At 40.6% G+C, this 24,096-nt stretch overlaps 2 protein-coding genes across 2 annotated transcripts; one reads left to right on the top strand and one right to left on the bottom strand.

The window, feature by feature from the left end:
* Positions 1-1,409: 1,409 nt before the first annotated feature.
* On the top strand, positions 1,410-10,026 carry aqp11 (aquaporin 11). Its single transcript, XM_042413225.1, has 3 exons — positions 1,410-2,664; positions 3,570-3,686; positions 9,712-10,026. Exons 1-3 carry the CDS (start codon positions 2,067-2,069, stop codon positions 9,810-9,812), a joined length of 816 nt encoding a protein of 271 aa, XP_042269159.1. The 5' UTR covers positions 1,410-2,066; the 3' UTR covers positions 9,813-10,026.
* Positions 10,027-12,116: 2,090 nt separating this feature from the next.
* On the bottom strand, positions 12,117-20,101 carry clns1a (chloride channel, nucleotide-sensitive, 1A). Its single transcript, XM_042413233.1, has 8 exons — positions 19,643-20,101; positions 17,690-17,826; positions 17,288-17,431; positions 16,687-16,797; positions 16,256-16,261; positions 14,607-14,780; positions 13,616-13,688; positions 12,117-12,581 (listed from the first exon to the last, which is right to left on the bottom strand). Coding segments are annotated over exons 1-8 (765 nt in total). The 5' UTR covers positions 19,762-20,101; the 3' UTR covers positions 12,117-12,580.
* Between the last annotated feature and the right edge of the window lie 3,995 nt (positions 20,102-24,096).

The raw sequence follows: 24,096 nt of genomic DNA, 5'->3' as shown, positions 1-24,096 counted from the left end.
GGTTTGACCATATATTTACTTGGTTTTCATTCAGTTTATTTTCTACTAATTAACACAAACTCTGTGTGCAACATACACTAAAACCTTAGATAAACTCTTTGGAGTTGAGGCCCATGTATACATCCCATTCATTATAAAACACTTGTCAGCCAATCAGATTAGAGAACTCTCCATATTCTATATTGTACATATTTGAGGTATTTGTACTTTCTTTTACTTGACTGTTTCTACTTTATGCTACTTTACGTCATTGAAATTTTGTACTTTTAACCCCACTTGGTTACTTTTCAGATTAGGATTTTATATAAAAAAGCATATATTATTATATAATATGATGCAGTAGTATTACTATTAAACTACACAGTAATATATAAAGTACCTAAAACTGGCTCGACATTGACAAATTACATTACAAAGCTCTTACATGAACTCTTTAGTCATAAAAACAGAATAATATATTTTGATAATATATCTCTCTAAATGAGCCCTCCTGCATGATGACTACTTTTACTTTTGATACTTAAAGTACATTTTGCTGATAATACTTCTGTACTTTTACTTGAGCACCATTTTTAATTAAGGGCTTTTGGTAATGTTTTATTATACAGGTCCTTTCATTTTACATAAATGTCCTGGAGTAATTTGCAGGTATTTAACGATTAAATTTTAGGACATTTTACAAAGAGGGTGGGACAGTTTGGTACAAATTAAATTAATTGGTTTAGTTGTTTTTTTTATAAGCTTCACATCAACTTTTAAATACATGAACAGACACACTGTGGATTTTGGCCTCCATCACTTACATTGAAAGCACATTTGAAGGGGATCTTTTAACAGCCAGTATGAACAGGAGGAATGATTACAGGTTAAAGAACTTTACCTTTTTACCTTACAGGTAAAGATGAAAGAAATCTTAATATTTATCAGCAGAACAGACTTCAATTGATTGAACCTTATTGAAAAGATTAAGAGTGATTTTAATGAGTAAAACATTTAGAAAGCAACTATAATAGAATATTATAGAGGTTTTTTTTTTTTTTTTGAGATTTCCCTTATTAATGTGGTTCTAATGTAATGAGGTTTGTGGATATGGTCTAGACAAATTACATTAATTTAATAACTAAAATAGAAAGATTTAACACCAGTTCCATGGCTTGGGAAAATAATAATAAAATTATAAAGCCTTAAATGTTTGGCATAATTTGGGCCTTGTAGCCTGCTGGCATCAATCAAGCAAAGTTAACCTGATAAGATTTCAAGTATCAGTTGCATCACAAAGAAACAACGTGCATTACTGTATTTTATACCTGAATGTTTTAATTCCATGATGAAAGCATCCATAGACCAGCCAGTGTGTCACTCAGGTTTCAGCTTGGACCATTTTGAGTTTGTTTGTTTGTTTGCTGCTTAGCCTACTTATGTGCTGACACACAAAGAATCAAATCAATACACAACACTGGTCCAGCATCGGCTGACGTACACGTGCATTGGTCCATCAGGGCATGAGCCCAACAATGGCTGCAGAAAATACTGTATGTGCATCATTATCACCTCCTGGAAACCAACATTAGGGCTCATTTGGGGAAACTAATGTGGGGTCCGCATGGGTTAATCTGTGTTGGGCCCTTGCATATTTTCTGAGGACAACCCACAGTTGCCTGCGGGGCTGCAGAAAAGCCACATATGTGTAATGAGGGGCACAAAAGAGACAAAATCGACAAATGAGGCAGAGGGGGGAGAAGTAAAAGCGAGATGGCAGAGGAGCAGCAATATCGGCAGGAGAGGGAGGAGGAGGAAAACTGGGGAGCTCAGTCACTTCCGCACCATGTGAGCTACCGGGACTGAAGCTTATTTGCTCCTACCGGTTAGACCCCGCATCCTTCGGGAGACAGCACCAGCAGCCCGGCTCAGCCGAGGCTTCCATCCGCCAGAGGCAGCGAGATCCAGCGGGAGAGACAGCGCCCTGAGACCGCGGAGGAGACAGCAGCGCCTCGGTACACCGCGGAGCCTCCCAGCGGCTGAAGGCACACACAGTCCCCGACAGAGAGCGCAGACCTGCCGCGGACATGACTGCAGACGTGGCGGTGTCTCTGTCGGTGCTCGCGGGGATCGTCGCTCTAAGCGATGCGACCCGCAGGTTGTTGGGCAGGGCCCTCGCGGACACCGGGCTCGCTGTGTATGCAGTGGAGCTCGTGTCCACCTTTCAGCTGTGCTGCTGCACGCACGAGCTGAAGCTGCTGTCGGAGGTGGGCGGGATCGAGCTTCGACTCGCGCTCACCTTGACGTACCTGGCATCCGTGGTCCACGGGCTCACCTTTAGCGGGGCCATCGGCAACCCGTCCGGCGCGCTCGAGCATGCATACCACGCGAGGTTGTCGGGCGGGTGTGCCCTACGGCGCATCGCGTGCCAGTTCGCTGCTGCAGCCGCTGCGCGAGCTGCGGTGCCGGTGATCTGGGGTATGGGATTGTCGGGACTGCACGTGCGGCACAAGTTGTTCGGTTACCGTTGCATCACCCCCATTCACGCGCCGCTGGCGAAGGCCGCCGTTGTGGAGCTCGCGTGCGCATTTGTGGTTCAAACCGCTATTACGCACACGCGAGCTGTGGAGGAGAAATACCGTGTGCACGCGGTGGCTGCAGTCATCACAACAGTGGTATATGCAGGTACGACATGTTGTTGTTCTTTACTTCACGTGAACAGTATGAATGTTTGTGTTTACATGTCCAACTGCAGACTGATCATGTGAGTTCAGACGTCATGTGAGACTGAGATTCGTGTCTTGCTCAGCGGCACTTTAGCAGGTCTGTTGTGTGTGCATGTAGCAGAGCTGAGTTTCTTTAAATTCCCATGTGGAAAAAATACAAAACAAAACAAATAATGTGCTTTAGTTTGCTGTGGTCTTTCCTGAGTGTGTGTTTGATCATCTGTGTTTTCTGATTGTGTGTATCTGCAGCAAATTAATGCAAATTAAATGTTATACTGATGCCCAAAAGAAAGATGCTGAGAATTAGATTATCTGTCACTCACAATAAATAAACTAAAAACAGCCACATCTGACCACTCAGTCAGAGACCTGACAGATCCCAGTATAGACCAGTCTCCCATATAAGAGCCTGGTGTGCATCATTTACCTCATATATTAAAGTACTGAATCTTAAAGATATATAAAGAACTAGTAGAAGTGATGACAGGATTTCCTGAGCTGTATGACCACAGATATCTGCCTCTAACATTTGAATATCTTCAAGCTTATCAAGACTGACTGAGCTCTCTTAACTGTTGTTAAATCAATCATTAGTCTTCGGACAGGAAGTAAAATAATGGGCTGAATGTTGGTGGTCCGACACTGAAAATTTACTTGTGAACTTTTACACTTATTCTACAAAAAGTAATTTATTGTTTTGCAACAAGAAATGATACAAGATGCATACAGACAACAGTCAAACTGCAGGAGTTAAGGAGTTTTTGAATGAACAGTTGCGACAGTTTTGGTCCTTTTAATGTTCACTAATATGTGTGTGTGTGTGTGTGTGTGTGTGTGTGTGTGTGTGTGTGTGTGTGTTTCCAGGAGGCAGTGTAACAGGAGCAGTGTTTAACCCAGCCTTGGCCTTCTCCACACAGTTCCCCTGCAGTGGAAACTCCTTCCTGGAGTACAGCCTGGTCTACTGGCTCGGCCCGCTGCTGGGTAAGACCCACTGATGCGTAAACTAACACCATGCAGGCTGTGTATTTATATTGATTAAATCAATCAACAACATTTTTTTTTTCATCTTTTTATTGAAGTTCTGACATGAAATGAAACAATCAACATGTATCCATCCAGTCCGAAATACTTCTATGTCCAAATTAACAGTGTATAACGTGTTGGTTGTGGCTCGTAGTGATGAACCTACAGAGAATTATCAGCGATTCTGCAGCTCCTCTCGGCTTTACTGAGCTTTATAGTGAGTTTCAGCTCATTGTTTATCTGTCCGGCTGCAACTTTACTGTTTTGGTTAATTCTCAGCGCTCCCATAGCGTTGTTTTCAGAGAAAAAGCCATAAAAAGTCACTGTACACTACCTGCTCAACACTAAATGGTAAACAGACACAGTTAGCTGTAAGGCAAGGCAAGTTTATTTGTAAAGCACATTTCAACAACAAGGTAATTCAAAGTGCTTTACATAGATCATAAAAGGCATCAAAACAGAATATAAAAGCAACACAAGTAAAAAGACATAAAAACAATTAAAAAGTGTTAAATTTGGAAATAAAAAGAAGCTAAAAGGGAATAAAACAGATAGAACAAGAATATTGGTTTAATAAAAAAATTTGGTTTAATAAAAGGCAAACAGAAAAGTGATTTAAAAGAACTGAGAGTTGCAGCAGACCTGCAGTTTTCTGGGAGTTTGTTCCAGATATGTGGAGCATAAAAACTAAACACTGCTTCTCCATGTTTAGTTTTTAGTCTGGGGACAGAAAGCAGACCTGTTCCAGACCACCTGAGAGGTCTGGATGTTTCATAACGTAGCAGCAGATCAGAGATGTATTTTGGCTCTAAACCATACAGTGCTTTATAAACCAACAGGAGTATTTTAAAATCAATTCTTTGACAGACAGGAAGCCAGTGTAAAGATCTGAGAACTGGAATTATATGATCCACTTTCTTGGTCGTAGTGAGGACTCGAGCAGCAGCGTCTGATAAATTCAAGTTTTTCCAAATCCTGGTGAGACATAAGTGGTAGTGTAATGGCTGATGTGTGATATTACACCGCCTGCATTACTCGCCATCATGGGCTTAAATTTAACTTGAAAGCTGGGAAATGGTGATCAGCATTTTCCACTATTTTCTGGATTAATCCTAAAACTAATGAACACCTCTATGAGGTAAATGATCATCACATAGTGAAGGTGTAATAAACCTTGCTTTGCTCTGCTGTGCTTTTACAGGCTGCGGTTATAATAAGTATGTTTCATAATATTCCAACACAAATATTAAGGATTTTGGAAAAAAAACATTGCACAACATTACTGAGTGTGTCAACCTATAGGTCCGTTTATTGATGAAAACCATCAAACATAATGGAGCTGCAAGGGGGGAACAATTGAAATTAACTAATAAACAACTAAACTAATTAAGAACTTTTCTACGCGTAAAGAAATAACAGTATTTAGAGATAAAATGACATTACATCACTGCATATCCACATTAATGCAAGCTAATGGAGGATTAAATAAATGCTTTTGTCTTGTTTTAGTTGTTTGTAAATGATCACTTCTGTAAAAAAAACCTACAATCAGACAATCAGAAGATTTCCCTAACTTTATAAATGAGATTCCTGTTCTGTGTGTCTTGAAATATATGAAGACAGCGCAGTCCTAGCAGTGTCAGCTGTAGTGTGTGTCACTGTCTGTTTCTGGCAGCCAGTCGGCAGATCATGTGGAAATTGTTGACACAAATCTGATAAGCTGCTTCTTATGACTGACACACACACACACACACACACACACACTCACTCACGTGCCTACTTTCTCCTCAGTGGCAGCTGGAACAGGCACTTTAAAATGTTTCCCTCACCTTCAGAAGTGACAAGATTTGTTTTTATTATTAAAACATTTGAATAAATACAGAAATAAATCCAGTTTGAAGTTGTTAAGGAATAGTTTGCTGCAGTACCTTTGAGTATTTCCACTTTATTTAACATATTACTTCTACATTTCAGAGGGACATTTTGCACTTTTTAAACATATTCATTAATTTGGTTCATGTATGGATAACAGTGAATCAGTTGTTGCTCATTTCTAAGGGTTAGGGCCAGGGTTAGGGTTAGGGTTAGGGTTAGGGCCAGGGTTAGGGTTAGGGTCAGTGTAAGGGTTAGGGTTAGGGTCAGTGTTAGGGTTAGGGTTAGGGTTAGGGTCAGTGTAAGGGTTAGGGGTTAGGGTTAGGGTTAGGGCCAGGGTTAGGGTTAGGGTCAGTGTAAGGGTTAGGGTCAGTGTTAGGGTTAGGGTTAGGGTTAGGGTCAGTGTAAGGGTTAGGGGTTAGGGTTAGGGTTAGGGCCAGGGTTAGGGTTAGGGTCAGTGTAAGGGTTAGGGCCAGGGTTAGGGGTAGGGCCAGGCTTAGGGTTAGGGCCAAGGTTAGGGTTAGGGTCAGTGTTAGGGTTAAGGTTAGGGTCAGTGTTAGGGTTAGGGTTAGGGTCAGTGTAAGGGTTAGGGGTTAGGGTTAGGGCCAGGGCTAGGGTTAGGGTCAGGGTTAGGGTTAGGGGTTAGGGTTAGGGCCAGTGTTAGGGTTAGGGTCAGTGTTAGGGTTAAGGGTTAGGGCCAAGGTCAGGATTAGGGTTAGGGCCAAGGTTAGGATTAGGGTTAGGGTCAGTGTTAGGGTTAGGGTTAGGGCCAGGGTTAGGGTTAGGGTCAGTGTAAGGGTTAGGGGTTAGGGTTAGGGCCAAGGTTAGGGTCAGTGTTAGGGTTAGGGTTAGGGCCAAGGTCAGGATTAGGGTTAGGGCCAAGGTTAGGGTTAGGGTCAGGGTTAGGGTTAGGGCCAAGGTCAGGATTAGGGTTAGGGCCAAGGTTAGGATTAGGGTTAGGGTCAGTGTTAGGGGTTAGGGTTAGGGTTAGGGTTAGGGTCAGTGTAAGGGTTAGGGGTTAGGGTTAGGGTTAGGGCCAGGGTTAGGGTTAGGGTCAGTGTAAGGGTTAGGGTTAGGGGTTAGGGTTAGGGCCAGGGTTAGGGTCAGTGTTAGGGTTAGGGTCAGTGTTCGGGTTAAGGGTTAGGGCCAAGGTCAGGATTAGGGTTAGGGCCAAGGTTAGGATTAGGGTTAGGGTTAGGGTTAGGGCCAGGGTTAGGGTCAGTGTAAGGGTTAGGGGTTAGGGTTAGGGCCAAGGTTAGGGTCAGTGTTAGGGTTAGGGTTAGGGCCAAGGTCAGGATTAGGGTTAGGGCCAAGGTTAGGGTTAGGGTCAGGGTTAGGGTTAGGGCCAAGGTCAGGATTAGGGTTAGGGCCAAGGTTAGGATTAGGGTTAGGGTCAGTGTTAGGGGTTAGGGTTAGGGCCAGGGTTAGGGTTAGGGTCAGTGTAAGGGTCAGGGTTAGGGTTAGGGCCAAGGTTAGGATTAGGGTTAGGGTCAGTGATAGGGTTAGGGTTAGGGCCAGGGTTAGGGGTTAGGGTTAGGCCATACATCATATATCATATATATATATCAGAACATAAAACATTGAAACAGTAAAAACAACAAAATAAACACAAGAGAGGACAAGAAAGGAAAAAAAAGAGTTTAGATAATCCAACCTTTAATCCTCTTTTGTGTCAATAAGCTAGACTTGTTTGTTTATTCATAAAGTTTTATGTCAACACTCATTGGAAGTAATTCAATTTTATTTATTTATATTCTACTAGATGGTCTGAACATCTTCATCTTCCTTTATGTGCCAGTAATGTGGATAAAGTTTCATTTAGATAAAGAGGCTGTTTTATGGAATTTAAACTTGTGCATCACTCATCAAACATCTTTCCAAGTGCGGTGTTGATTGTTCAACAACTGGAATGAAAAATATTTGTTATGTCTATATAGTTTATATTCATTTTTTTCACCCCTCATTCTTCTTATTTAATGTAATTCAGTTTATCTTGTGTTCAGGTTTTCAGAGAGGTCTAAGCTTTAAGCTGGTTCAGCTGCTTGGTTCACTTTGAATTCATGTATAGCTGAGTATATGTTGGTAAAAGTTTATTTTTTAGAATATGTGGAAGTCCTTGTGTATAAATCAGATTTCTAAAGTAAAATAATGTATTTACTGAATGGGGGAAAAGATAAAGATTTTACAGACAGAACATATGACCAGCAGCATGTAATAAAGGTATAAAGTAGTTAAAATGATCTCCACCTAAACTAACATTACAATGCTGCTGAAATGCTAATGTACCAGTAACAATAAGTACTCTAACTTTAAGTACTTTGTCAAAAAAGTCTACTTTATATTATCTGTACATCTGAAATGCAGTATAAAGGATGAGAATGAATTACTGAGAGCAAAAGTTGAGATAGATGGAAAGATATTTTATTATTCCCTACAGACCAGACTACAGAGGAAGCCAAGAGAAGTGAAGAAATGTGTTGTGGCCTTGTGTTTGATTAAGGTCAGATAAAGCTCAGGATGTCCTGTATGTGATCTGCTGAAGGCATCAGGTTTCTTTCCTCTATGAACTCATGTCACTAAATAAGAAATCACAGGGACCAACTACTGATTGGCTGTAATCTGTTCACATTTTTTTTTTACACGGAGGAACCTGGACACCACAGATCAGAGTTTTAGACCGAAGCCTTTAAGCAGATCCTCATGGGTTGTAGTTTGAGAAATAGTCCTGATAAAACAGACAATACAAAATCAATTGTAGTCCTACTGAAGGACAGTCTGATATACTGTAGGATTAGACATCTAAGGTCAAACTCTAAGTTCATGAATCCAGCCCCTGTGAAAGTGTTCAGTGGTAGGAGAAAAATCGTATCTGACAGAATGGAAGAAATTCCAAATCAGACATGACAGCTTCATCCTGTTGTTGCATGTATTAGTGCTATTTATGTGCCTCTAAAAGTCTCTTACAGTTAGAACTTCCAATATGGATGTGTTGCATATTTTCTATTTCAGAATAACCAGAACTATTCTAAAAACGGTTAACAGCTAGATAGCTAATTAGTTAGCAGCACATTAAACAGCATGTAAACATACCTGCAACAACACTTCGGACCCGTTAGATGCTGGTTTTGTTGTTGCTCTTCAAAATCCCTGTTAGTGACAAACTGACTGTCCGTGACTTGTAGCTACAGCAGTTTGTTTACTTTGTCTCCGTTCTGTGCAGTGTAATAACGATAGCCTGCCAGCTGCTGTCAATAAAACACAGACACTGACACACTCTCCCAGCAGCTGTCAATCAAACACAGACACTGACAGCACCCACCAGCTACTGTCCAACACAAACACCAACATGCCCTCCCAGCTACTGTCAATCAAACACAGACACCGACACACCTCCCCAGTCGCTGTCAAACAAGCACAGACACCGACATGCCCTCCCAGCTAATGTCAATCAAACACAAACACCAACACGCCCCCACAGCTACTGTCAATCAAACACAGACACCGACACGCCCCTCCAGCTGCTGTCAATCAAACACAGACACCGCCACGACCCCCCAGCTGCTGTCAATCAAACACAAACACCAACACGCCCCCCCAGCTGCTGTCAATCAAACACAGACACCGCCACGACCCCCCAGCTGCTGTCAATCAAACGCAAACACCAACACACCTCCCTAGTCACTGTCAATCAAGCACAGGCCCCGACACACTCCCCCAGCTGCTGTCAAACACAGACACCAACATGCCCCGCCAGTCGCTGTCAATCAAACGAAGACACCGACACGCCCCCCCCCCCCCCCCAGCAAGAGACCAAAAATACAAAACTAATAACAACACATTTAAAAAACATGTTGACATTATATTTGACTGCAGAGGGATGATTAAATGTGATTTCAGTCGGACTTTAACGCTGCTCCAATCAATATTTATACATTAACGATGGATCACATGACTTTGTGTAAAGTAGGGGTCTCCTGTAGTGATGAATGTAGAGTGAATCAACCAACGGTCAGTGCTCTGATAGTTTGACCTCCTGAGAGGCATTTAAACTATGTTTACGTGTTCCTCTTCCTCATCTCTTCTTCTTCCTGTTCATTTTGGCTGTTTCCAGGTATGATGAGCTCTGTGCTGCTGTTTGATAAACTCATCCCTCTGCTCTCGGGAAAATCACCGTCTCCCCACCACTCCCTGGACACCAGGAAGAGGAAGTGAGCACCGCATGCCGGCACTTCAAACCCAGAGCACATGTGGAGATGTCGGTTCTGATGGACAGAAGTCAGAGGAAGAACAGCACTGATATGCACTTTTTTTTAAAAGACTTTAACCTGGAAGTTTTTTTTTTCTTTTACAATGAATGTACCATAATTATCTAATCAGTATGGTCTCAAGGATAATTTCACCTCAAGAGCACACCTGGGAAGCTAAACCACGACCTACTGTAAAGAGACACTAACTTAATGTCTTTTTAGCTAGAGCACAAGAGGCATTCAGACATTTACTGGCCAAGATTTTTATTTTTAGTCTCGAGGGAGAGTCAGAGGATTAGGTTGGTCAGTCACTATGGTACTATCGCTATGCTTGAGAACAGAAGAAAGTTTGTCTTGCACCTGCATGATTTTTAGACTGTTGAAGTCTGAATCCACAAAGTGAGCAAAAACACAATGACGTTTGCCTGTTAGCTGGTCGTGTCAATCCCTACATACCAGTACTGTAGATGAAATATTATACATTGAGCCTTGTATTATTTTTGTAAAATAGAGCAAGTTACTTAAATCAATTCACTATTATTATTATTATTATTATTGAACTGGAAAATTAATAATGGAAAGCTGAGAAATATCTGCATAATGTTCTGAGTTATGATAATATTGTAATATTATTCATGTTTATATTTGTGAAACTTTTGTTGACAGTCCGGAGCCAAGCACAGTGTAGCAACCGTACACACCTCTGTTAGTTTTCACACTCATTTAAACGACAGGTTCACAATTTTGTCTTAAAACAACAGTCAGGAGCTAAAATGAACATTAAAGTAAGTTTTTTTTCTTGCTGTAATCCTTCTCCCTGTTCATACTGACCTCCTTCCACCTGCAGCTCAACAGGGAAACACTGTCCGAGGAAACACAAAAGAGGGAATTTGATGCTAAAAAGACTGTAAATGTGTCAGATATCCACTTGATATGACTGACTCAGACTGCTGAAGCCTTGTAGTGGACACACTGTGGATTTCGGCTCGAGTTTCAGCATGAAACACATCGGTTTGAGAAGATAAAAAAAAAAAAAAAACAATTTGAAAACAATTTATGTGGATTAATTGTCACAGTTGTCCCTAATTGAAATAGTCAAGATGTTGAAGACAGTGTAACTCATTTTGTTCCTTAGATAATCAAGTCACACAGATCTTTATCACATCTGATCCTGCCGAATCCTGTTCAGCTGGTTTTCTTTTTTAGAAATTTAAATGTGTTCTTGTTCTGCCAGTGAGTCACTAAAGTTTCTCTTTGCAGCTCCTTAAAGCTGCAGTAACACATTTTTTTGGCCACAGGGGGGCAGAGGAGCTACTTGAACACTGACTTTTATCCCACCGCATGCTTGTAATGGTGAACCGTTGCCTGTTTACACTTCTAACAGTCACTAAGTGATGTTTTTATTCATTTTGTCTCCACTTGATTAAAGTCCAGTATTCACTCTCCTTGTAGCTCTGGTTTGCTCTCTACCGACTCCTGAGAAAACTGTCTCCTCAGCTGCTCGACGTTCATGTTCTTCATCTGCTGTCCGGTGCGGGGCAGGTAGTGTACGGCTGGTTTATCTGAGGTTCACGGTTCATGAGATTAAACTACACAATAAATAAGCCATAAAACCAAGACTAGGGGATAAAAGAAGCTAAAAAACTCAGTAGAGCTGCAAATTTGGTGATAGTGTTATTGTTTGCAATCCTCTCTTATTGTATTAAAGGATAGGTTCACTATTTTTATAAGTCTGTCTTAAAAAAAAAAAACAGGTGGCTCCTATAAACAGATAAACAGGTTCAGTTTGCAGTAATCATTCCTCTGGTTCATACTTTTAATGTAAGTGATCATCCTCCTTCCATGCAAATATTTATTTAAATGTTTATCTGAAGCTAATATCAAGCTCCAGTGATTATCTTCCAAACAAAATTCCCTCTTTTTGTTACTTCCCCCCCAACTGGAGCTTAACAAGGAAACAAAAAGGCTGTAACTTTGAAATATATCTACTTGATTTGACTGACTCACACGGCTTAATTCTCATTATCTTCAGATAAACTTTTAAATACATGTTTGCACAGAGGAGGATTGTGGATTTTGTCCTCCATCACTTACATTGTAAGTGCATTATAAAAGGGATCTTCTAAAGGTCAGTATGAACAGGAGGAATAATTACTGTGATCAAATCCTGTTTCAATATACATATGATTACCTGACTGTTGTTTTAAACCTGTCCTTTAAAGATAAATAAAATGTTAAGTGGTTTATAACAAATCAAGCAAAAACCTCATACAAAAACTAAGCATTTATTGACAATTTGATACAAAGACATTCACTCTCCTCAGCAGGAGGTCAGATATTAAATTGGTCTTTAGGTACAAAAACAAACAGAAACAAAACTTTTGTTTTTACAGTCAACAACAGGAACTGGAGCTGCATCTCAATAGTCTACAGTAGCTGACTTGGTTGTATCACAGAAGTGCAGAACAGCACACTTTTCATCACATGAGCTGGACAAATTAGTAGAGATATGTAATACGTGACCTCCGATGCAACACCGACAAGAGAACGTTTAGGAAGCTACAGAAGATTACTGAGATGACTTTAAGTACACGGGATAACGTTTGTTTGACGGTGAGAACAGGAAGTGCTTGGAACAGAAGAGTACAAGTAAGAGCTTAAAGCCTTAAAGAAGTGCCGCTGTCCTCTTCTCCAATCCCATGATGCTTTGCCTGGCTGCTGAGTGGACTTCAATCTGCAGAAAGAGTCAGAAAACAATCCGTCACTTTCTGATCATCCACATTTTTTTTTTTACAAAGATGTTTTTGATGTTTTATGATCATCACAAGTGGGACTTCCACACGTTTTAGATGATCAACTCTGCATTACATTACTTTCATTTGGCAGATGTTTGATGCTCTGATGCTTCTGAACTCTCTCTGACACACAACTAAAAGTCTGTTCAGTGCTTCAGTACTAATGTTTAGGTTTTTTTTTTTATCTTTAATACTGTCGGTAGTAAAGGACTTAAAACTACATCCGTCAATATTTTTATGTCAAATCTAATTTCAGGCAAAAATCAGCAGGTGAAGAGATGCAGAATCAACTATTTCTAGTACAGTTAACTCTCACTGCATTTTGGACCTCTAATAATAATACTTATACAATAATAATGATGATAATTATTGTTTGCAATTATCAAACACTAACAAAGTGCTTCACAGAGCATAAAGTGCTTAAAGACATTTACAGCTGTGACTTCTCATCCTCAGCGTTCACCATGTGAGTCACGTTTCAGTGTAAAAACGAGACGACCAACGACGTACGAGGATAATATCTCCTCGAAGGCATTCATGGTGTCGCACTTGTTTGTACATATGAAAAGTGACAGAAAAGGACGTATGAATATAAAAAAAGAAAGCTTGAGAGAGAAGTTCACACCCTGAATATGTTACTGAGTGAAGTTGGCGTCACTGTCGGTTTCAGAAAGTTAAAAAAAAAAGTCTGTCGCACACCTCCCCGCTCTTTTCTGACATTGGTAAATGTATTGACGACTGACTTGTTCATCTCATCTGTGAGGAGCGACAGGTTGATGGTATATCTGGTTGTAATATACACTCATCAGGAAATACAGATGTCAGAATGTGGGAGGTGTATAGAAATCAAAATGAGTAAACAGTCTGTTTCCACTTGCAGGTAAAACAAGTTTTCCACACAGTTGGTTCAGATGGTTTATAAACTGGGAGTCTCTGCTGGATCTCATCAGATGTTTGAGACGATGAGACTTACCAGTGCTCAACATCTGCATCTGCATCCTCAAACTGACCGGCCTCCGCCGCCGCTGCATCCACCTCCATCCCATCTGTCAACACAACACAAAACAACACACTCCGATTACCAACCAGCAATATAAAAAAATGATTATTATGAAGGTTTTATTATAGAGGATTTTACCTTCTTAAGTCTTAACATGACACACTGTAATTTTTAATTGAATCCCATAAAGAAAATCTTCCTTCTCCATGATCATGTGACGTACTAGATACTGCAACTATAAGGGGTTACTCTCCATATATACGGGTTTTTTGGGGGAGTTTTTCTTTATCTGAATCAAGGATCTAAGTCCTTGTTCAGACTGCAAGCCCAAATCTGTTTTTTGGCTCATTCAGATTGTGTCCAGATTGATCTTAGAAAGTCTGGACAGCAAAAAAAAAAACATGATACAGGATATCTGCTGATAAGATCAAAGCCACATTTGGAGGTGGAGGCGTCCATGCTGCTACTAGCAGAGCGGTAACACAGAGAACAACAGTCAATGGAGGAGATGATGGAGGAGTTCAAGTCGTTACCACAGCAACCCGTGCAGATAAGATTGGTGATGTCTGAAAGATCTCATCTGACAAACAAATCTAATTAGCCTGCAGTCTGAACACAACTGATGAATAGAGGATGTTGTACAGTAGTTGTACCTGACTTGACTCTTTCCTCCGCCCCTTCTCAGTTGTGTTTCACCTATAAGATTATTGATTACTCCTCTAGTGTTTGATCTGATTGGCTGATGTTTCTGTGATTGCATGTATATATAAATATGCAGGCCAGTTGTCATTTCTTTCTTCATCACTTGAAAATATAAAAGTATAAAAGTAAAATCTCAGTTCAACATCAAACCGATGAACTTCTAGTATTAGAGCAGCGTCTCTGATCACCAGGCTGCTGCGTGTGTGTGTGTGTGTGTGTGTGTGTGTGTGTGTGTGTGTGTGTGTGTGTGAGAGACTCAAACCTTCAAAGTCGGCGTTGGTCTCTTCGGTTCGGACTCCGGCCATGTGGTACTGCTGAGCGACGCTCTGGGCTAACATCCCCTCCAGCCTCTCCAGCGTGGCCTGGCCCTCCTGCGTCAGCGCCGACAGACCCTCGTCACAGGTGTAGAAGGTCGGGATGTCGGCGTGACCGTGTTCTGCGTGACGGAGGAGAGAGATGGTGAATCCAACGGCAGCGATGAGCATCTTAATAAAGACTCTGAACTCAACAACCCACACTGTCAACACCAGGCTGCCCTCGCAGACAGCTGGTCAGAAATAAATAATATTTAATGTGCATCTGATGTTGGTCTTTTATTTTGAAAAAAGAAAATATTTTTTTGACAGGCATGCGTCAGGCAGCAGTCTTGTGCCGTAGCCATGGTAACTAAGTTTGTGTTGATGTTTGGAGGCAAGATGGCGAAGTGCAAGTATGACCCGGAGTATTTAAAACGTGGATTTTCATACACTGAGGATAAAAAGGGACAATAACCTCAGTGTGTCATATGTAGTGAAGTGTTTGCAACTGAGAGTATGAAACCATCCAAAGGCATAAATTATTTAAGATGGTATAAAATAATTTAAAAAGGTAGAATTTTTTTTTTTGCATGTACAGGTTTAAGGTACTTGACTGTTCATGACTCTTATTTTGTGGCCTTATTTATTCTGTGCGGTTTTAATATTTATTTTAGTGAACATGCAGTTGTCATGGTCCTCCTCAGTTTCTTAATAATGTGCTCTGAAATTCACTTTGTGCATGTAAATATATGTATTTATGTTAAAAAAAAAATGACACGTGTGTTTTCGAAGGATATTTTTGAAAAATAAATTTGCTTGCTTTGAATTCTTTGTGACATAATGATGGTGGGAAGATGTGGGTCCCAGGGTGAGACCAGTTGAGAACTCCTGATCTAAATATGTTGATGATTTGAATCATTTTGTCCTTTTTAAACCACGTCATTAAACACAGAGTGATGCAGAGCGACAGGCTGGAAACTTTTACAGATACTTGTCTCAAAATGACATAAACATCAGTGGTGGAAACGGTGTTATTCAGTAATGATGGATGGACAGCGAGACGCAGAGCGACTGCTGCGAGCTCTCAGCTCCGGGTTTTAAATGTTAGTCGGCTAAACTAGTTTTGAACCAGATGCTGTTTCGACCTCCTCTGACCGTCCAGTGTGATCGATTCTTCAACAGCAGAGACGCTTTGTGTTGTACCAGGATTTTAACACTTTTTATTTCTCTGACTTTTATCACAGATGATGAATAACAGCATAAATTATTTTAATTAAAATGATAATTAATCTTCTTTCAATCAACTAATCATTAATCGTTGCAGCTTGCAGTATTGTGTATTTGACTTCAACACAGTTTTTTTAACTACATATATTGTTTTACATCAGTGTTACTCTCTATTTATCACTGTGAAACAAGATGCCAAAGAATCTGGAGATGCATTCAGTGCTACGGCGAGACATTTGTTACTCGGTGTGACAGACACAATTTTCTCTCTACTCGTAAAAAGTAAAAAGTGTCAGTATGATGAGGCACCCGTCCTGGTACGTCTACAGGTTTGTGTAGAAGGTGTTCAGCTCAGTAAATGTGCAGTGATGAATGTTGGGAATCTTACCTGCTTCTGTAAACAGCAAGTCCAGACAACCAGGAGAGATGTTCAAACAGACAGAAAGAAGAAAGAAATGAGTCATTTAACATTCAGTTCATTGCATATATGATTATATATATATCACAAAAAATGTTACAATTTAAAGCAGCGAGATAAACAACATCACTGCAACTTTGACATCTTATCAAGATGTTTCTAAACCCAAAACAAATGATGGTGTTTCTGATATTGTACATTTATTTTGGATCATCAGTGTGTTTCTATCATAACTGAATTTCATTGAACAGATTTGGAAGTTAAGATTTACTAAGATAACTAAAATTGACTTCCTGTAGACAGATAACGTGTGTGTGTGTTTGTGTGTATTTTGTGTGAGTTTATGTGTGTGAGTTTATGTGTGTGAGTTTATGTGTGTGTGTGTGTGTGTTTGTCCTCACCGGCTTCCTCCACGTCGTACTCCTCTCCTTCGAAGTCGTTGTCGGAGTCGTCGTCCTCTGGGTCGGGATGCAGCGCCTGACACTCACACATCGCTGAGAACATGGACTCCACTGCACGTCACACACGCACACGCACACACACAATAAGATACAACACTAGAGGCAGTGTGGTCTGTAATCACCAGTGTAATCTCAGTAACTATATCAGTTTTTCTGTGTTACATATATTTTTGCTTCTAAATGACCTCTAAAATTCTCTGTAAACTGACTTTATTTCACTTTTACTACGCTGCTGCTGCTGCAGAAACGTGTGTCGACTCTTATTGTCCACAAATCCCATGATGTTTGTTTCTCAACACTTTGACTTCCTTCCTCCATCTGTGGCTCTCACACCAACAGGAATAAAAGCTGCATGTGTTTATGGGACTATTTTCAGCAGTCAGATGTTCAGCAGCGTTAACTGATTTATTCACACGTCTTCAGGCTACTTCCTGTTTCAGACTCTGAATTAAATTATTTGAAATACGAGGACACGTCGCTCTGTAATTATCTCTCCTCTGTTTTGTCCGTCAACAGTCTTCTGATGAACTGAGTCACTCACATGCTGCCTTGTCACTGGGCACGAATCGAATCTCTGAGATCACTCCTTCATCATCATCATCATCATCATCATCATCACTGCTGCTTTCGTCGCCGCCTTCTTCTTCTTCGTCAGCTTTTTCTGCCATTTCGGCCTCGTTTTCATCTGTGAGGAGGGAAAAGATGCAAAATTTCAGCTAAACTATGTCCCGCCTCCGCACACACGCACACACACACACACTCGCTCATGACACCGAAGAATAAACGAGGATGTGTTCAGATGAAGACGAAACAAAGCTTCCCTTGTTTTACTGACAGAAACCAGGAAAAATACCGACTCTGACTTTGTGCAGCCTCATAGATTTACAGTAAAAACTCATCAATAGATGGTTGAATATGTTTTATATTTGGAGTTTCTCCTCACCGCTGAGTTTGCCGTTGACCATGACGTACAGGTGTTCCTGTGGATAAGCGCCGACGTCTCTGGAGATGGCGTGCAGGCCGATGGTCGGATACTCCAGAGAGAAACCCAAACCTGAGCCGTCGAACCACGACAAGCGTCTGTCAGTTAAAAAAAAGAGTGTTACACTGTTAGAGGAAACATGCACAGGGAGAGATGATGATGATGATGACGAGGCTGCTGGTCCAGTAAAACCCTCACAAAAGTTTAATATTTAATAATTATTGGATACTTTTCCAGGTATGCAAAGCAAGATTTGAACATTTTTTTCTAAGAATGTGGAAGATTTGGACAGTTTGTCCCAAGTTTTGGACCTGCAAGTAAATCCTGACAGAACAGATATCCAGTGTTATTCAGACAAATTTGATTATTTTCTCTTTCATTCGATTACTCAGTTTAGCTATATAATGTCATAAACTGGTGAAAATATATTTTTCCAGATCACAAGAGGAAATCTTCAGTCTATCGTCTATAAAAGCATCAAATCCACATATTTCAGAAAGTGGAAGCAGTAAATATTTGGCATTTTTGCTTGAAAAACACTGAAACAATTAATCAATTATCAGAAAAAGGATTTACCACTTAATTGATTAATTGGTTGACCAACGCCACATGAATACAGCAGGTTTAGTACAGTTCTGCACCGATATTTCACCAATATCTTAATCCATAAGATTCAGGGATGTAATTTCAATATTTCATTAATAGTTTGTCTTGTTGGATACATGTAGTGATGAATTTTGATTATGGGATTCTTATCTGACTTTTTTCGTGACAAATTCTTTGTTTTTAAACTTAAAAGATCCACTCCATACATGTCTGAAGACAAATAAAATTACTCTAGTTGGAACAATAATGTCTGTCTGATATGTTTTCCCACAAAGGAAATCTAATTATCACATTAAAATCCTTAAAATTAAATCTCCTCCTTCTTCCTCATTAAATAACCTGAATCTCTGAATCTGTAAATATATTTCTTTTAAAAAGTTTTCCTGCTGGACATCAGATGTTTCCGCCTTCAGAGTAAAGTCCATTATCAGTGTTTGTACTCTGGAGGCTTCAAGTTTCAACATCACACTTGTGTAAACTGAATATTGGACCAGGATTAAAAAAAAAACTTTCCTCCCCCAGCAGATGAATATTAAAAACAAAACTCTGCACAGTGATGCTCAAACATCCAAATGAAGGAACAAGAAGACATATTTTTGAGCGGAGGGAGACTTTAAGTAAATGATCCTACAATTAGTTTGCAGTCAATGAACTTTATAGTGAAGTAAAGGAGACATCTGGTGTCCAGCTGTTAAACTTCTGAAATTAAATATATTTGCATATTCAGAGAATCTGGAATTTTTAAGGAGGGAGAAGGAGCAGATGTGATTTTAATAAACAAAACAAAACAAAAAAAACATATCAGACACACACTTATTCAAAGTAGAGTGTTTATATACATCTTTAAACATGTCTGGAGGGGATCTTTAATCAATTTCCAATGTTTACACTGCATGTAGTGACCCATCAGATTAAATACTAGTTTTGCAGAAAATCGAGTAATTTGAGTAAATTTAGCTGTTAATGCTTATATACTTGAGTAGGATGTTCAATGCAGGATTTTTAATTGTAATTAAGTTTATTTACATTGTGCTACTGATACCTCAGTAAAAGATCTGAGTACCTCCAACACTGCAGGTCACAGAATCTGAAGGGTCACCAAACACACTGTAACACCGGAAGTGCTCCGCATGAGGAGTGCTGGTGTTGTGAAGCGTGTTTCTGTTATTAAACTTCCTATACTGGATTTTTGTGTAAATTAATATAAAATCTGCTTTAAACACTGATCACACCTCAGATTAAACACCGATTTAACGCTGAAACAGGCGGTTTAAAGAGAAAAACATGCGCCACAGGTGCATCACTTACGTTTCGGCGACGTACAGCGTGCCGCAGCCAAGCCTCTGGCCGTCTAGCACCGCCGTGGTCTCGGCTTGTTCGTGCCGCACTCCCTCGGTGGGAGGATGGAGGTTTTTCAGCAAAACCATCGTTTCCTGTGCGGACCCGCTGAGGATGAGGCGGCGGGAGAGAAGATAAGACAGCAGCAGACTGCGCTGGTCAACAACAACAAGGCGTGTTTCTGACACAAAGCCCGCTGATTTTCACCCGGCAGACAGCTGGAGGCGGATAAACTGCGAGCCGGGCTGCGTGCGCCTTCTCCGGGATTAACACGACCGGGTTGAGCCGCTCGGGAGGGTGAACACAGGAAGGTGTCAAAATCTGAAAACACGCAAACATACAAACTGTACTTTAAGCTAGTGTGAGTCGTGGCTGAGTTCTCACAGCAGCTGAAATATCGCGGCAAGATGCAGCTTCTTCTTCTTCTTCGTCTTCTTTTTTTCTACATTGTCTTAATACTGCCATCTACTGGTTCCAGTTAACTCCTGCAGTTTCTGGATTGTCCCACTTTTTTTCCCCATCAGCCCTGTTCTCCTCTGTCCTGTCCACCATCACCACACTCCAGTATGTTCTTTAATCCTGCTTCTGTTAGCCCCAACCTTTCCTCCATCATGGATCATAGATTGCTGAGTCCTGTTCCTAATCTAGTTATTATTACCTCCTCTTTTCTGTTTCCTCCCCTGTTTCTCTATTTTGATTGACTTCAGTGCTGTTGCCAGTCTTTATTGATGTTCTTCCACATAATGCCCTTTCCCTCTGATATCGAAAGTTTAATATTGATGTCTAAAGATGTAGCTTCTTCTTCTTCTTGAGGTGTATTGGCAGTTGGCAAATAGTGAAATGTTTGGTATAGGGCATGTATGGAGAGTGGATCTTTCGGTAGGCAGATAAAGGCCTCCTGATGAAAGCTGAAGTTAAGTTAAAAGGTTAAAATAAACACAAGGCTCCTGTAAATCCCAAAGAATATGTTACTTCTATACTGTCCCTACAGGAGGAGAAGCGTAAGAAGCGAAGTCTAAAAAACCTACGCAACATGAAATTTTAATGTGTGGATTCACAATTTTGTTTTAATTACACAGCTTTAGCCCATATTCAACCATCACATATTTATTTTTCATGCACACAAGTAGGTGGCAGTTGAACAGAAATGGTGTGTTGATGCCATTTTTTTTCTAAGACAACAACAACAACAACAACAACAACAACAGTACTTTCAGCCAACAATGAATGAAGCAGGCCGCTGTGTGTGGACAACAATAAAACATGTCTCTAGTCTCAAAGTACAACAGAATATATATTCATGTATGAGTCTTTTTTTTATTATTTTTTAGCAAATGAGTATTAAAATAAGCTGTAACTGTTCAGGAAAATGACATCTGCTGCAGATACAGCCCTAAACAGAGTCATAAATAAATAAAACTTATAGGCCTGTCTTTCCACTGCGCCACTTAATGGCCCTCTAATGGAAAATCCTTAAAAAACTGGCCCATGGCTGATCCTAGTTGCTGATCCCTGATCTACAGTCAATGATTGAGAGTCTTGAAGATTCTGTTATAATACTAAAAAGACCAAAACACAACAAACCTCAAATCTTCTTAATCAAATAAACAAATTACAATTAAAAAAAAAAAAAAATTCTCTGCTTTTACCACCTTTTTAATTTATATGTATTTTTTTCTTTTTTCCTAGATAGATAGATAGATGTCCCTCCAATGTCAGGATGTTATATTTCTTTTTTTCATTAAAACATATTTGAAGAGAGGAGACTCCTCATTCATCTGACAGATACTGTTTCTGTTATGTCCTAAAGGATATATAAGTCATTAAAGATGGGATTAGGACATTTTTGAAAAGTGATGACACTCTGGGAAAATGAAATGACTTTTCATATCATTACCTGTCCAAAGTTTCAGAACACCTCCATTTTTCCTGGTTTAATTGAAATTGACATAGTTTAATGTTTCGTTGCACTCTGAAATTAAAGAATAGGACAAATAAATAATTGGAGATAAATAATGGTGGATTCTTTTTGTTTAACAGAATTTAATAAGTATTTTTAAGTCATCAAAGAAACCAGCTTTTGCAGATACAGCAGCCGAACACACATTCTTCCTACAATGGAAATCAAATATTGTTCATAAAGTTCTTCCAACACTGTTGCAGACGTTCTGTGTTGTTCTGTCAGGTTGCTTTGCTTTCACCCTTCTGCCCAGGTTATCCCAACCAGCTCGATGACTGTACTGGTTCCATGATTTGCAGCCTATCATCTACTTGTTGTCTTCTAAAGTGCTTCTGACAGCCTGGAGGTTTGTTTTAGGTCATTAACTTGCTGGAGGACGAACTCCTGACCAGCCAGGTGTAGACCAGAGGATAGACAGAGATCCCCAGACCATCACACTTCCTCCTCCATGCTTTTATACAGACAGACAGTTTGTAAGTAATCACCTGTAGGAATTGTTTGCATCTTTCAAGGCTTCATTTGTAACAGCCAAGAATCTTGGTGTTACACTTGATCCCAGCCTCTCTTTTAATTAGCACATCAAAGACTGCCTTTTTTCACTCACGCAACAGCAGAGCTAAAAGTTTCCTGCCCACGGCTGATGCAGAGGCACTAATATACACCTTTGTTTCATCCAGACTTGATTACTGTAAAGTTCTGTATTCAGGTCTGACACGTGCTAGTACTAAAAGTCCTCAGATGGTTCAAAATGCTGCAGCTAGAATCTTAACTAAAGAAAATGTGACCGTATTACACCAGTTCTAGCCTCCCCTTCATTGGCCTCCTATCCGTGTTTCTGCTGACTTATAAAATCCTAAATAATCCTAAAAAGGCCCCGTCAGACCTGTCTGATCTCCTTAAATCTTATATTCCATCTTAAGCTCTCCACTCTCAAAATACAGGGCTCCTGTTGTGTCCCCAAAGTTAAAAAGAAGTCAGCAGGGCCTTTTCCTATCAGGCCCCGTTCTCATGGAATAATCTCCCTGCTGATGTCAGACAATCTGAGTCTGTTGAGTCCTTTAAATCTAAACTTGAAACTTGACTTTTAACCTTATCCTTCATTTAGTTGCCTTTAACTGATTACTTCATGACCTTGTACTGTACGGAAGGTCAGTCTCGGTCTCAATGAGTTTATCAAGCTCTGCCGACGAGATTATTGATTATTGCAGCTATTCTGATAACCATTGCATCTCTCTAACCTGTTTGTTGTCCACAAGCATATGAGCATCCTAGCTGTATGCCTTCCCCTCTCTCTTTTCTCCCTCCCTCTCTCTATTTTCTCCTCCTTGTTCTCTCTTTTCTCTCAGGCGTCTCATCCTGGAACTGCTCTGCTTCGCTGGCTGTCGGTGCCATTTTCAAAGGTTTTGGATCTGGTTCCTCATCCTGCAGTAGTTTCAGCCTCACCCCATGTCTCTCTGTCTCTCCCTGTGTGAATGATGTCCTCTCTCTCTCTCCTGTGTGAATGATGTCCTCTCTCTCTCTCCTGTATGAATGATGTCCTGTCTCTCTCTCTCCTGTGTGAATAATGTCCTCTCTCTCTCTCTCCTGTGTGAATGATGTCCTCTCTCTCTCTCTCCTGTGTGAATGATGTCCCCTCTCTCTCCTGTGTGAATGATGCCCTCTCTCTCTCTCCTATGTGAATCATGCCCTCTCTCTCTCTCTCTTGTGTGAATGATGTCCTCTCTCTCTCTCCTGTGTGAATGATGTCCTCTCTCTCTCTCCTGTGTGAATCATGTCCTCTCTCTCTCTCCTGTGTGAATGATGTCCTCTCTCTCCTGTATGAATGATGTCCTCTCTCTCTCTCTCTCTTCCTGTATGAATGATGTCCTCTCTCTCTCTCCTGTGTCAATGATGTCCTCCCTCTCTCTCCTGTGTGAATCATGTCCTGTCTCTCTCTCTCCTGTGTGAATCATATCCTGTCTCTCTCTCCTGTGTGAATGATGTCCTCTCTCTCTCTCCTGTATGAATGATGTCCTCTCTCTCTCTCTCTCTTCCTGTATGAATGATGTCCTCTCTCTCTCCTGTGTCAATGATGTCCTCCCTCTCTCTCCTGTGTGAATCATGTCCTGTCTCTCTCTCTCCTGTGTGAATCATATCCTGTCTCTCTCTCCTGTGTTAATGATGTCCTCTCTCTCTCTCTCTCCCTTTGTGAATGATGTCCTCTCTTTCTCCTGTGTCAATGATGTCCTCCCTCTCTCTCCTGTGTGAATCATATCCTGTCTCTCTTTCTCCTGTATTAATGATGTCCTCTCTCTCTCTCTCTCTCTCTCTCTCTCTCTCTCTCTCTCTCTCTCTCCTGTGTGAATCATATCCTGTCTCTCTCTCCTGTGTGAATGATGTCCTCTCTCTCTCTCCTGTATGAATGATGTCCTCTCTCTCTCTCTCTCTTCCTGTATGAATGATGTCCTCTCTCTCTCCTGTGTCA

Source organism: Thunnus maccoyii, chromosome 6 (genome assembly GCF_910596095.1).
Source record: "Thunnus maccoyii chromosome 6, fThuMac1.1, whole genome shotgun sequence".
NCBI classification, from domain to species: Eukaryota; Metazoa; Chordata; class Actinopteri; order Scombriformes; family Scombridae; genus Thunnus; species Thunnus maccoyii.
Note: the sequence above shows the minus strand (reverse complement) of the source record. Positions and strands in the feature narration are given on the sequence as shown.

What these genes read in the sequence shown, in the direction of transcription:
- aqp11 (XM_042413225.1), top strand. Translation starts at nt 2,067, where the DNA reads ATGACTGCAGACGTGGCGGTGTCTCTGTCGGTGCTCGCGGGGATCGTC. An exon ending in CACAACAGTGGTATATGCAG is followed by an intron (nt 2,665 to 3,569) that starts GTACGACATGTT and finishes GTGTGTTTCCAG; the next exon opens with GAGGCAGTGTAACAGGAGCA. An exon ending in CTGGCTCGGCCCGCTGCTGG is followed by an intron (nt 3,687 to 9,711) that starts GTAAGACCCACT and finishes GGCTGTTTCCAG; the next exon opens with GTATGATGAGCTCTGTGCTG.
- clns1a (XM_042413233.1), bottom strand. Translation starts at nt 19,761, where the DNA reads ATGGTTTTGCTGAAAAACCTCCATCCTCCCACCGAGGGAGTGCGGCAC. An exon ending in ACGCTGTACGTCGCCGAAAC is followed by an intron (nt 17,827 to 19,642) that starts GTAAGTGATGCA and finishes TTTAACTGACAG; the next exon opens with ACGCTTGTCGTGGTTCGACG. An exon ending in GCCCAGTGACAAGGCAGCAT is followed by an intron (nt 16,798 to 17,287) that starts GTGAGTGACTCA and finishes TGTGACGTGCAG; the next exon opens with TGGAGTCCATGTTCTCAGCG.